Raw genomic sequence first — 14128 nt, 5'->3', positions numbered from 1 at the left:
TTCACCGTGTTGGTGGCTCCCTTGCTCTGGGGACCCCACTTCCCGATGCCCGAGTGGGAGGCCTCTGTTGCACCTGAGTCCACAGGCTTGCACTGGGTGCGAGAAAGAAGAAGGTTCTGGGCAATCACAGGCAAATCCAGAAACGGCTCGAACTGCCCCCTTAGTCCCCGGGCCGGGCAGGTGTCTCCCTCTGCCGTGCCGTGGAGAGGTCAGCGTGCTCTCAGTGCAGACAGCAAACACGACTTTGTTCAGTAGACGGACAGATGTGGCCCATTTAGGATAATGGCCCATTTTGAAAAAGGAAGAATCCACTGGAATAAAACATACCAACGTAAGATGTGTTTGAAGACAGACAGGCTGGATCTTTTACAGCCACTACCTGTGCGCACAACAGAAATGTCCTTCACCAAAGACACGGTGACCACGGAGCTGTGCACACAGTGGCCGTCCCAGCCACGTGGCTGATGCTGTCAGCTTGGGACAACCCACGGCGATCTGCGTCCACTCCTCACGGAAGAAAGCAGCCCCCCTCCTGTCACCTCAGGGAGGGCACCTAGCACCCGCGTTCTGCGTGGGAGTTGTTCTCGGGACACAGGTGCTGCACTTCACGTGGGGACGTGGACCGTTCGTGGTACTTTTCAGCCGCCCGGACCCGGAGACAGGCGGGGTCACAAGGTTCCACACAAGGAAGCACAATATTTAAAAATCAGAAAGTGTCAGGCAGGGAACTTTTAGTTAAATGCGGAACGTGTAGAGTTTGGTATCTGTTCATTCCTGACTGCCCACCTCCCCAACGTCACCAACTAGGTTAGAAAAAACCCCAAAGAAAAACTAAAGACAGGATCAAAGGAAATGGGAAGGAACAAGTGTGAGAGATGGGGGTGGGCACAGGGTGTTCTCCCAGCCAGGCGAGGGAGTGGAGAGGCACACAGGCAGGAAGACGAGGGAACGTTCCAGTATCAGAAGTCCGGTGCCTCTGTAGGCAGGGCCGGATGGGCCTCAGCCTCACGCAGACAGACAGCCGCCGGCGGTAAGGCAGGGCCTGGAGGGCGCTGCACAGAAATGGGGGGGAGCAGGAAGGCCTTTCGTTCAGGACGGGATGTCCGGTCCCCCCCCCGCGCCCCCCCCCCCCCAAGTTGGCTGCCACTGTGCTCGCAGGGCAGGTGCACGGCCCCTTCCCCAAGGGACCTAAACGCCCTGGAAAACACAGACACCCATGTCCCAAGGAAAGGGTCATCTCCCGCCAAACCCCACTGTGCTCACTCGGGCTGGGAATCCACCACGGGTAGGTGTGGTCAAGCACCTGTCACAGAGACGACTCTCATTCAGCAAGGCCGTCTACCAGGTGCAAAGGGAATCTGGACTTTAATGATCCAGAGTTCGGAATGCCCGTAGGTCCGGAAGCTGGGCTGCTATAAATGGTCTCCTCTTCCCGCACCCCCCGCCCCCACCCCTTGGCTGCTGCTCACACGCGTGTGCTCGCACATCACACGCATGTTCCCATGCTGACAGGACAGACCCTGTACTTCTTTCTTGTTTAGGCTCCCCGGCATCCAGTGGGAAAGCAGGAAACTGGGGTGTGTTTGTGGGGTTTGGGGACACGTGCCGATCGGTGACAGGCTGGCGGTGACCCGGAAACCCAGGTCTGATTCACGCTGGGAACAGGAGTGACTACGGGGAACTCGGACCTCCCTCTCGAGCAGAGGTACTTAGACACCGCTCATTTAGTTTTACTTTGCAAAGAAACAGGTGAGCATTCTTGCCTTTTAGCTTTTGTGGGCGCACCGGCGTCTCAGGACCCACGCGCCCCGGCCAGCTCCCAGGAGGAACCGCACCAGGCGGGCGGCAGCCGTGTGGAGGGCATGGGCGAAGTCTGTGACGGGGCTTCCGCGATTCCGCCTCGGGGAAGGCAGACCGCGACTCTTCCCACGGGGGCCGTTCAAAATGAAGAAATACCACGGTAACCGCAGCGTCAGTTTGCAAAGAAGGGCGTTGCTGGGCGGCTGCCTGAAGCGCAGGAGACACCACACCGGTCCACAACGCACACAGGCACGCTCTACTGCTTAGGAAACTCTTACTTCCTAATTATAAGACGTCACATGAATTCCCTTAGAATACACTCCTGACTTTATTTCAAAAGTCCAGTTTCATCAACAAACAAGAACGCGGACTCTACGAATGGAGGAAGGACGGTGAGGGCACAGGATGTACTCTTGCGCTGCCCTGTGCGCCCCTGCACCCGTGAACGCGGCCGAGGGGCCGGCCGCCCGGCTCAGCTCTGCGTGATCACACGGACCGCCTCTCCCGTCCTCACTGCCCGTCTCGAATGGGGGAGCCGTGTGCACCGTTAACCAGCGTGTGCCCTTCTCAAGCTGCGGTGCTGATTGAGGATCTTACGTTACAGAGAAAGTGCCCACAGGGTCCTAGCACGTAGGAAAGGGTGACAATTTTAGTGTGGTGAACGTGGAGAAGGAGGCAGACGTGAAGGGGACAGGAGGTGGCCACACGGAAGCAGCCAGGCGTGTCTCCCGTGCCCTGGCGTGGGCACGCTCGGGGACCCCAGCGGTGGCTACTGGGAGGCACCGTTCCTCCAGCAGGGCTCCGAAAGTGACCAGCGGCTGTCTTCCCGGAACTGTCTGTCCCCTGTCCTCACCTGGGCATCCGCACAAGTTCCTGCTGGTTCTGGAAACTCTACGAAATGACGTCCGTGTCCTGGAAGTGAGGCTCTGACCGTGGATTTCAGCGGTCATTCTGGGTGTTCAGGCCAGGGCACGGCCGCAGACCGTCCGACAGACCTTTGCCGGCTGCAGGCAGAGCGCAGGGATTTGTGCGGGGGCCGCTACAGCGTTTGAGGGGGATCTCATACGGAGGGGACCGTGTACAGTCCCAGGACAGCGAAGAAAAGTGGCGGGACCATCAGAGGGGTGGCCAGGCTAGCAGGATTTCACCACCGCAGAGAAACACGATCACCCGAGGGTTCAGGGAAATAAATTCACTATTATGCACCATTCAGGTATTGCGGACGCAAAACAATGCATTTCAGCGGCAAGCATTTAGTTCTATCTGCTCTGACACACGTCAGCCACAGACCTTGACGGCCCCTGGAGGCCCCCGCGGTTAGCCCTGGGTGCTGTTCCCGCCACAGCTGACGATGCGCTGAGCGCCAGGCGCGTGCCCATTCGTACATTCCGATAGGATACCTCAGATACGAGTCTCGATAGGGAAGACGGCTTTGCATCGACTGGACCAGCGGAGAGGGAGGCAGAGAGGCCGTCCGTGTTTGGCCACGTGGCTGCGGCTCACAGAAGATGTGGCACTCGGCAAGCGTGGTCAGTTCCGTGGGCGTGGGCACCGGGCACCCACCACAGCCTCAGTCTTGGCAAAGCTAGGGCTCACGGGGAGCCGCGGCCCACGGCCTGGGCATGCTTACCTTCAAACCCCAGCCCCGCCCGCGAGGGCATCAGAACCCACCGTGGTGTGACAGCGTCGGAGTTGTGGGGACGTTAAACACAGCGACACGAACGGGGGCCGAGGAATAATCCATCGGAGAGGACTCCTGGCGCCCTGAGAGCCAGCCTGGCGCCCTGCCGTGGTTCAAGGTGATGTTTGGCCACTGAGGCCGGCAGCGAGGACGTCAGACGCAGGGAGCGAGCGGTCAGCCCGGCTCCCGCTCAGATGCCCTCCTGCTGGTCTCCACACACCGCATCCTGCCGGCCGAGCTCACACTGGGGCACCTGCTTCTCCCGTCCTTCTGTCCCCGCAGTCGTGGACAGGCCCCTCTGCTGGTACAGGCGGGCAGCCACGGCAGCCACGCAGAGCAGGACAAACACGACCACGGCCACGGCACCTGGCGAGGGGGGCGAGGGGAACGCGGTCAGGGCGGGAACGGCGTGTTGCGTACCCCAGCCCGCTCCCCGCCGCAGGCCTCTACGCTCCCGTGACCCCGGGGGCCTCGCAGCTGCGGGGGCCTCGAGGCCAGGCGGTGTTGCGGCCTCCTACCAAGCTGTGCATGCCGCTGTCCTGTGTCCCCATACGGTCACGTTGGGGTCAGATTCACCTGGCGTGTCCAGAAAGGAATACGTGCTTGTCTCCCAGACCACGAGCACCACGTCAGGGAGCAGACAGGCTCACATTACCCTAGAGCACAGGCTGCATCAGGCCTTCACGGAGCTTAGTACTTTTGTTAAGGAAACTACACTGGACACGCTTAACACTTATCTTAAAGTACCTGGACCACGGCATTTAGAGCCGCATGTGGGCTGTACATATGCACGTGTGGGAACGGTCTGTGTCACCTAACTCGTCATAGGAATGTAGCGAATACAGGAATTTATGGAACCCGTCATCCAAGATTTCCACTTGAAAATGTTGGACGATTAACACCAGACCTCAGCCTTCTGTGTGTTAGACGGATTTAGTCAAATCTCTAGTTGGGAGAAGTCAGTGACTTTGGGAAGGTTTTCAGCGCAAAACCTACGCAGATCGCAGGTGGGGGAACACTGAGCGTCCCAGAACGAAGCGATCATTCAAGCCATCACACCCATGAAAACGAGATGTCAGGTGTGAGTGCTGGGGACGGACGGGTTACAGGTGCCCTTTACTGGGCACACACACTGGGGGTCGTTGATGTTTCCGTAAGCGAGCATCACATATCAGAAAGTGCGGGTACCGCGTGGAACAGCACATCGCCCCGGGAAGGTGGCTGTAAAACCGTCGTGGGGTCTGCAGACTCAGCCCTGCCCGAACGAGGACCGCGTGTTCCGGGCACGTGCGGTGTCAGGCAGTGTCCCCGGCAAGCTGGGCGGGATCGCAGCCACCGGAGAGGCCGGCCCTTGCCTGCGGCGGGAGGGGGTGAGGGCGGCTCTGAGTCCAGGGGGGCGGTGGTGGCCGTCTGCACTCGGCATTCGTGGGCCCCCACGCATCCCCCCTTCACCTCGGATTAAACAACAGCGGGGAGAATGCCCTCAGTAGAGGTCGTTGCTTCAGAGAGAGAGATTTGATCCGAGCCCCGCATCGAGGCTGCTACCCTCCGCAGTGAAGCAGGAAGGTGGCTCTGCGTGTACGTGCACAGTCACCCCGTCAGCGCCATCCTGGCTGGGACCCCTCAGAGCCACACTCCAGTCTGCCCTTCATTCGGGGCTGCTTTCCCAGCAGGAGTGGTTTCCATCAGGGGTGACTGTCTTACCACCTGGCGAAGCCGGTATCACCTGAACAGGCTTCGGGGCACAGAGCGCAGACCCGGGGACCCCCGTCCTCGGACAGTGGGGCACAGGGGGCTGGGGTCTGCTCTCCGCCCACCCTGCTCCGTCCTGCACGGACGCTCCTGTCTTCCACTGGTCACTCCCTTGCAAGAAGAAATTCCATCTAACGCGCAAATCCAGGAAATGAAACACCCGGGTGGCGCCTACACGGTCAACAAGGGGTGGAAACCGGGGTCACACACGGTGCCCCAGACACACACCCCACACAGACGCACATTATGCACCCTTTGAACACTATGAAAAGAGCATGTTAGCAAATTCTGAAAACTCAGCCCCACGGAATATCCGATCTTTAAACGATTGGCTACCTGCTCTACTCCAAAGCCAGTTTTTTGTGGTGGTGAAAGCCCCTCTCGCCCCTGAATGGCACCGTGTAGACGCCGCACGTGCACTCATCCACAGCCGGGTCCCACCCCGGGTCTGTCGTCTTTGTTTGCCAGGAGGGCGCCTGGGGCACTTGGAAAGTCAGGAGAAGACAGGGAGCCGGGAAGGATCCAAGGTGCCAGTGACCCACACCTTGGGAACGGTTTCCTAGGCTTGAGGGTGGGGGGTGGGGGAATGCCTGGCCGTGGGTGGTGCTCAGCCCGGAGTCTGGCCGGGACGGCGGCTCGGTGAAGCCGGTGCCCTGGCAATGCTGCCCCGGGGGCAGGAGAGGCCACCGGGTCTGTGAGGCACCCAGGAGCCCTTCCCTGTGTCAGTGCAGGACAGACACCCCGGGGCAGGTGACCCAAGGGCACTGAGTCAGACGTCTGGCAATGTGTGACTTTTATGTCCGCGTTGGGTATGTTTCTGCCACTATTTCATTTGGAAATCATGGTTCTAACTCTTTAACTAAGAACTGTGAACCCCCTTCTGTCTGTCAGCCTGTTTTCTTCATAAAAACAACTTCCCGTGGAACGTGCATCAGCACGGAATCTAAACCGGTCCACGCCAGGCTCCCCAAGGACAGCACGGGGCGGACGGAGAATGAACCGGTTTTCAACCCCTTCTGCACAGCCACACGCAGAGGCCGACTCGGACCCACTTCCTTGAACGTGGTGCATGCCCTGGGCAGCCCGCTGGCCATTTGCAACGTAAGACTGTTTCACAGTTAGATATGTTTACGGTAATTCCTTAATGGGCACCTTGATGACACCACCAGGTACATGTACTGGGAGTCTCAGGGGGCTGGCTTGGCTAAGACGCCATCAGATAATGATCAAAATGGTAAGACTGCCCAGGACGGAACAAACACCCGGTGCCTGGGGGACACAAGGGTCTGGATCGTCTCCCGTCAGGCAGACGCTGCCCCTATTCCCGCGGTGAGTGAGCCAGGAAGTTCACCTCCTATCACGGCCGAGTCTCCGTGGGGCCCGTTGGCTCTGGGTTCCCCCTCATCCACGGCCCCGGGGTGTCCTGCAGGCGAGAAAGGAATGTGGGCAGGATGAGAAAATCAGCGGAATCAGCTTGTAAAATTGTGTTGTTTTAACTTGAGAATTGCCAGTTTGCGTGAGGACGCCTCAACTGGCCAAGGGCCGAAGGTCGAGGCTCCAGGAGCCCCTGTGGGACGCAGGCCCACCCAGCACCGAGGTCCTGCTGTTACAGGGCCAGGGCTCGGGGCCCCCTGCCCCTGCCTCGCCCCACCGCCCATGGGGCACCCCTGCCCTCGAGGGCCCACCTGCCCACACACGCCCACCTGCCTGCCTGTGCCCACCTGCTCGCGCGTGCGTGTGCTCCCTCGCCCTGCCACCTCCTTGTCTGGACCCACATTCTGACGAGGCCACCGGCCCCTGCACCAAGGTGCGCCCAGGATGCCCAGGATGCAGTGCGGCCTTCAGTGGGGCCACGCTTTCGAACTGCAGCGCAGAGAGGCAGCCGGAGAAGCCCCGGGCGCCGGCCTGTGCGGTGTCCTCGTCCACGTGGCTGCTGGGCTCTGGTAAGACAGTGTGAGGTTAGTGGGCCGCAGGTGGGGGTGTGGTTAGTGGCACATTTGTGGGGCGCGGGTGGGGGGTGTGTTAGTGGCACATTTGTGGGGTGCGGTGGGGGGTGTGGTTAGTGGCACATTTGTGGGGCGCGGGTGGGGGGTGTGTTAGTGGCACATTTGTGGGGTGCGGGTGGGGGGTGTGGTTAGTGGCACATTTGTGGGCCACGGGTGGGGGGTGTGTTAGTGGCACATTTGTGGGGTGCGGGTGGGGGGTGTGTTAGTGGCACATTTGTGGGGCGCGGGTGGGGGGTGTGTTAGTGGCACATTTGTGGGCCGCAGGTGGGGGTGTGGTTAGTGGCACATTTGTGGGGCGCGGGTGGGGGGTGCGGTAGGGGCACAAGGAACACTGTGTAGCTCATGTTTCCGAGCAGTGTGTTCTTATCCAGGGGTCCCTGCTCGGCTGTGCCCCCTCCCCTCTCTGTCTGCGCCCATTCGATTTATTGATCACTGATCTGGACTATTCTCCACGGTCTTCCCTGGGGGCCGCGGCTTCCTCGGGTCCAGGACCTGCGCTGGCGCATCGCTCAAAAGGAGGCGGCTCGTTCTCCGTGTGGCTTCTCCGTGGATGTGGGCTTTGTGTTTCACGACCGAGGCCGCGCCAGCGCTGGGATCCCTTGAACCCGGGACACAGTTTCGCTGCAGCTCGAGGAGATGCTCTCCTGTTGGTAGGTGGCTCTCTCTCCACATCCCTTCCCTGGGATCCCCCGTCATCTCTGTGGTTTTGGCCCGTGGTTTTGTGTATTTCTACCTGAATTCCAGCATCAGCAGGGACTGTCCTGTCCTTGGGGTCATTACTGACCCTGCGGCTGGACTCCCCACGACTTCTCTGAGTCACACCTAAGCCTGTCACGTGGCGGAAGCCTTGCCCCTCCCCCCGAACAGCTCTATTTTGCAGGGACTGTGGAGGGAGGTTTCTGTCTTCTCTCTCCTGTCTGAGCCCCTTGGGTGTGGACGCTGCCCAGCCTGTGAACTCCCCGGCCGGCAGGGTCACCCCTAAGATCTTCAGGCACCTCTGCTGTGCTCTCAGATGCATCCTGCCGGGTCCCTGGAGACACAAGGTCGGGGCCCCCAGGGTCCCCGGGTCCACAGCCAGGCCTTTTCCAAGCGACCCCGGGAGGCAGGCAGGCAGGCAGGCAGGCAGGTTCTGGCCCCGTGGCTTCTTGGTGCTGGCCTGGGTTCCCTCCCCCAGGAGTCGGTTCGTCCCCACCCCGCCTGCCTGCTCGCCAGGGTGACCTAAGTCTTGTGCCACAAATGCCTGGAGACGTACCATGAGTGTTTTCTTTAGCGTAACCCTTCTCCCATCCTGAATGGGTGTCTTTCACAGGTGCGAACACCTGTTGTACGAGCATATGCATATGCGGAGGGGCTCAGCGCAAGGCTCTGGTGGCCGTCCTGCGTCGTCTGCTCTCCGAGCCCAGGCGGACCACAGGGGTGGTGGGGAGGGCCCCAGGGAGGGTGGTGGGGGAGCGGGGGGTGGTGATCGCCCACCAGAGTTGGGGCTACGGCCTGGGGGTGGGGCCACGGGCCTTTCGTCTGCCCCGTGACTTTCAGGACCGGCTGCGTTGTTTGAAATGTTGCTATTGTAAAATCCTTCCTCCTTTAAGAACAAACTCTGAATCAAATTCTTGACACAAACTCAAATTTCTGAAATCTCAGGTTATGAACACTGCCAAGTCACTTAGATCTTAAGGTAGATTTTTCCTACTTATCAACTAGTGTGAGTTGTGTGTTCCGTGAAAGCTTCTGCTCTTTCCAAGAGCACATCCTCGAGGAAAACGTCTGGAAGAGCAACCAGGTTCCAGGACAGGACACTCGTGTGCAGAGTGTCCCCGTGCTCTGGGAGGACCTGGGGCCAGCGGCGGAGCTCTGGGGTCACCTCGCTGGGCTTCCTGCACCTCTCAGCCGAGGAATGATCAGGAGGCAGGAGCGAGTGGTTCAGCTCACAGGCATCAAGGCAGAAGGGAAAGGATGCTCACGGAGCCACCCTCCCGCGTGAGGTCTGCAGGCGGGCGCGGGTTGTCTGCACTGCCCTGGGTCGGCACCTCGGGGTTTCTGGGCACTGCTCACGTTCTCTTTGTGGTCAAACTGTGTTCTCAGAATTCTCCCAGCTGTGCATTGAGAATATCACACTTTCCTCTGTGTATGTCCTACTTCATGGGTTTGAGACATACGATGTCCTCACAGATGAACGGTTAAATGGAGATGTCCGGAAAGCATCTGATTTTCTGTATTTGGAGCCGTAAAACTCCAGAGATTGTAAGCACACAGTCTGACTTACAATTTCAAAGAACTCTTGGCGTCTGTTATCTCTCTTAATGGCTAATTGCTTAAATTATAGGATATTTTTCTTAAGGTTTATTTATTTTCTTTGAGGGGGAGGGGCAGAGAGAGAGAATCCCCAGCAGGCTCTGAGCTGCCAGCGTGGAGCCCGATGTGGGGCTTGAACTCACGAACCGTGACATCATGACCTGAGCCGAGACCACTCAACCGACTGAGCCACCCAGGTGCTCTGCTTATATTATAGGATTTTAAATTTGAGAAGAAACTTAGAAATAATCTACCTATTTTTACTTTGTTAAACTTTGGATACCACATAGAAGTACATGTCCCTGTTCTGAGAGATGTGGCTGTCCCGATTATCCCATTTTACAGATTTGTCACCAGAGCAAAGAGAGGACGAGTAGCTGGGCCTTGGCCGCACGCCAGCAGGTACGTGAGCGTGGGCTCCCATTTGGGACGAGGAGCCTGGGAGATGGTGGGGGCAGGCTGGCATCTCCGCCCTCCTGGGCTCCACATCCTAGGGCTTCCTCCCCACGAGGCTTCTTCCACACGAGCTAACAGCACGGGGCAGAGTCGTCCGTGGCCTGTGGGATGCAGGCTCCACGCCGTCTTCCCACGGATGGCGGAGGAGGCAGGGTCAGCACCTTCTCACGGGGCCACACGCCGCGTGGAAACCCCTCTGCTCGCTGGGGTGGCTGGGCTTGGAGTGCGACCGCTCTGTGCTCTGATGGCCGTAGACCACGTCTTCCTATCGCTTCAACCTAACAGCGGAAGACTGTCCTGGCTTTGGAAGAGTGTCTCTTGCTTGTTTGGGCTCATTTTTGCTCCTTTGCTTTATGGCCCATAAAACTCAGAATGGACAGAATCCTGATTATACAATCTCAGCGTCACCGACTTAACAGGAGGCTACACTGGTCTGATTGAGGGAGGGTGTTTTCAAAGCTTCCCTACATCAGGCATGCATTTTTGATCACAGTCGAAGCTACAAAATCTGAGTTCTAAAGCGTTTACTTTTTTTTTTTTTTTTTTTTCAACGTTTTTTTTATTTATTTTTGGGACAGAGAGAGACAGAGCATGAACGGGGGAGGGGCAGAGAGAGAGGGAGACACAGAATCGGAAACAGGCTCCAGGCTCCGAGCCATCAGCCCAGAGCCTGACGCGGGGCTCGAACTCACAGACCGCGAGATCGTGACCTGGCTGAAGTCGGACGCTTAACCGACTGCGCCACCCAGGCACCCCTAAAGCGTTTACTTTTAAAGGCATCTTACTCTGAAACAACGGCGTGTCTGAGAGAACGACCAGGGCAGGGTCAGCAGCTGAGGCCGTCAGAGAGGTAACAGTTACACGTGCACGTTACCAGTGAGGACGCTGGATGGTTGTGTCTGGAGTGCCCTGTGCTCGCTGGCCCCACACACCCCCAGAAGGGGTTTCCAGGGGGGACGCTGTGCAGCTAAAATCCGCACTGGAGATGCTCACGGAGTGCTGGGGAGGGAAGGGGGGAAACGCCGGGCTCCCAGGAGAAATGCTGGCTTCTAACCTCGGTGTTGGATGTGTCCCTCGGGAATGGGCCCCTCGCAGCAGTGTCCTTGGCTCAGGGAGTGAGGCCCATCATGCACGGCCCTACCCCAACATGAGGGTCAGTGTTCTTGGGCTTGCAAAATGGTCTGGAAGTTTTGTTGGGCTTTGGGCAAATGTTAAAATAGAGCCATCAAAACGTGGACAGTGTCATTAGACCTTGGTTAAAATCGATGTCCTCATGCATATAGTAAATGAATCCCGGTTGATTCAGCTGTAAACTCTACTGCTGGGCCTGAACTTCAACCTTCCTTCTAGAGTCTGAATAACGTGCCGACGGGTACACAGTTCGTGTGGAAGCGTCAGTATGCTCCGTCCCCCACTGTGGCCTTTACCCGTTTCCCTGAAGGGGACAGATTATCTACTTGCATTCTTCACTCCCTAGACGGGGCCGTTTCTCTGCTTTGCTAGGCAACGCTCTGCACGTTATGTCACACGGCCTTTTTGTGAGTGACTTCAACATTGCATTGAACGTAAGGTGTATTTAAAAAATTTTTTAATGTTTATTTTTGAGAGAGAGAGAGGGACAGAGCATGAGCAGGGAGGGGCAGAGAGAGGGGGAGACACAGAATCCGAAACAGGCTCCAGGCTCCAAGCTGTCAGCACAGAGCCTGACTCGGGGCTCGAACTCACGAACCGTGAGATCATATCCTGAACCGAAGTCAGACGCTCAACCGACTGAGCCCCCCCAGGCTCCCCTAACATAAGGTGTATTTTTAAAAACATTCTCTTGTTGGGGTTTTTTAAATACTGCTTAATGGTTTTAACTTTGTTAAATTATTTATGTGCATATTTCCTGTTGAGCTTAGCTGTGGAGTCTTCGAGGACAGGAATTTGTTACTTTTATCCTCTGTCTGCCATGGCAGCTGCTGTAATTTACGGAACAGAAGCACTTTGTCAACACGCGTTCTCTCCACGAATGATGGCCTGACTCACTGGGAAAGCCTCCTGACCTCCGAGCCTGGAAAGCAGCAATCCAACGAAAAGGAAGCGGGCCCAAGGTCTCAACCTGGACATGTCAGGGATTATCCACGGCTCACTTTGTTCCGGCGCAAACTGTAAACACCCACGGGGGCAGAGGGAAGAGCGTAAGAGAGTCAGGGTCGGGCCTGCCTGACTCGGTTTCTCTGACGGCACAGGCTCCCCTCCACCTCCGTTTTGCCGGGGTCCCCCTTGTCCAGATGGCCCGGCTTGTGAGCAGGAGAGGCTGGGGCACTCCAGGGGGTTTCGGTTGCTTAGGATCAAAAACAAACCTGTACCATGGCTTTAAACATGGAGTAACACACATACTGTTTTAGGGAGAAAACAAAAGTCCACATGTGCTGAAGATGCACCACCCAGTCTCGCCTCCGAGCTCTGTGGCAAAGGACCCGCATCGCCACCAGCGACCACGTGTCCCCACCCGACCTCACCACACTCGAGACCTGGCTTAGGAGCCGGCATCCGGTGGACACCCCAGGCCCAGCAGGCACAGAGCTGGGCCTCACCTGGACCCACTTCTGGGGGTCACCCTGCCTCCCCCCTACCCTTCCCCCCGCCTCCCCCTACCTCTCCCCCTGCTTCCCTGCACCTCCCCCCACCTCCCCCCACCCCTGTGCCCTGTGTAGGGACCAGATGGCACCTCCACAGGCCTGTCTCCCTTGCCCAGCTGGGAGACCGAGCGCTCAGCAGAGGCCACATTTCTTGGGATAAAGTCAGTCCTGGGACTGTGGTACCCACACGCCTATGTGGCTGTACTCCCGCCCTGTTCCTGGAGCCCACTGCTCTGTCGTGTCCTGCCCGAAGCTACGGGTGAGCCTCCCTTCCTCAGGGTTTGTCCACATGTCACTTCCTCTGCAGAGTGTATGCTGCCCTCCACACTTTCCGTACACGACCCCTCCCGCCAGGGCGGAGCCACCCCAGGGCACGGGCCTTGATGTGTGCTGACCGCCCGGGACACCCTGAGGTAGTCGGGATCTCAGACTGTGGGTTTGGGATGAAAAACAGTGACTCTCCTGTGGCTGCCGTGTTCTCCCACGGGAGCCCCGTTCGTGTTCCCTGGGTGTGGACGCAGCTGAGCTCACAGCCAGTCGGCATCAGTGGTGTAACCAGTGCCCATTTTAATCAACTTTGCTATCACAGGTTTACCTTCAAAGTCAGTTTTATAGGTATGTATAAAGTATATGTGCATTTTTATAAAATTTGCTTTCTCATGTATCTCAAGTTTAACTGAAAAATAACTTGTATGAAATATCCAAGCAGGCTCTACCTATCGATCTATCAAGCCCAGTTTGAATTTTCAATTAAACTTGAAATATATCAGTAGCACTTTTGATATATTATTTTTCTTCTATTCAGTGAAAGAACCGGGTAGGACATTACAAGTCACAACATTTTCCGCGTTGACTGAATAATGGGAACGTGTACTTTTAAGGCCCAACACCGACTGTGTTTGAAAACACATTAACACCGAGTTAAAAACCCAGCTTTTCCTGAGATTTATATTTCTACCGTCCGCCCGTGTGTACCCGTGCATGCTCAGGATGTTGAGCTTTCGTTCGCGGAAAATGTGAAAGCCCCAGGAATACAGATACAACAAAGGGAGAGATTAAAAAGTCATCCCCTTGGATAAATATCCCAGTGACAGGAAGCAAACCTCGAGAGCGCTCTCCCCAAAGTAAGGCCTGGAGCCCATGATGTCTACAGTCTGTTTGTAACCGAAAGGCCCTCCTAAGACCTCCTGCTTTCACTTCAGTACTTGGGGACGAGGGGGGAACGAAAGCGGGCCCACGACCCCGAGATGCCCCCGCTCTGCACTGACGCCCAGGCTGTGGCCCAAGAGAGGGGGTCCTGCGGGAAACTGCCCTCGCGGGCGGGGTTGCCTGGCAGGAGCAACTGCCCCTCCCGTGCCGCCCGGGTGGCTTTCTGGGTCTGCAGCTGTCAGTCTGTAATGTGTGAGCCCCGCGTGTCTGCACCCGGTTCTTTGAGGTCAGAGACTCGTGCAGCCCTCGTGCCAACGGCAGAGCGGGGGCCCAGGGCTCCGTGGTGTGGTGTGCACGTGCCTGTCCGT

General features: G+C 57.6%; 1 protein-coding gene across 1 annotated transcript in view; it reads right to left on the bottom strand.

Moving 5' to 3' along the window:
• Nucleotides 1-3671: 3671 nt before the first annotated feature.
• Nucleotides 3672-14128, bottom strand: part of LOC132671098 (contactin-associated protein-like 4) — an 80505-nt gene continuing 70048 nt past the window's right edge. Inside the window, exons 21-24 of the mRNA XM_081796533.1 lie at nucleotides 7683-7686; nucleotides 6955-7166; nucleotides 6585-6656; nucleotides 3672-3847 (exon numbers count right to left, since the gene is read on the bottom strand). Coding sequence (XP_081652659.1) covers nucleotides 3672-3847; nucleotides 6585-6656; nucleotides 6955-7166; nucleotides 7683-7686 — 464 coding nt within the window. The remainder of the gene's footprint in view (nucleotides 3848-6584; nucleotides 6657-6954; nucleotides 7167-7682; nucleotides 7687-14128) is intronic.

Source organism: Panthera onca, chromosome C1 (genome assembly GCF_046562875.1).
Source record: "Panthera onca isolate mPanOnc1 chromosome C1, mPanOnc1 haplotype 2, whole genome shotgun sequence".
Taxonomy (NCBI): Eukaryota; Metazoa; Chordata; class Mammalia; order Carnivora; family Felidae; genus Panthera; species Panthera onca.
Note: the sequence above shows the minus strand (reverse complement) of the source record. Positions and strands in the feature narration are given on the sequence as shown.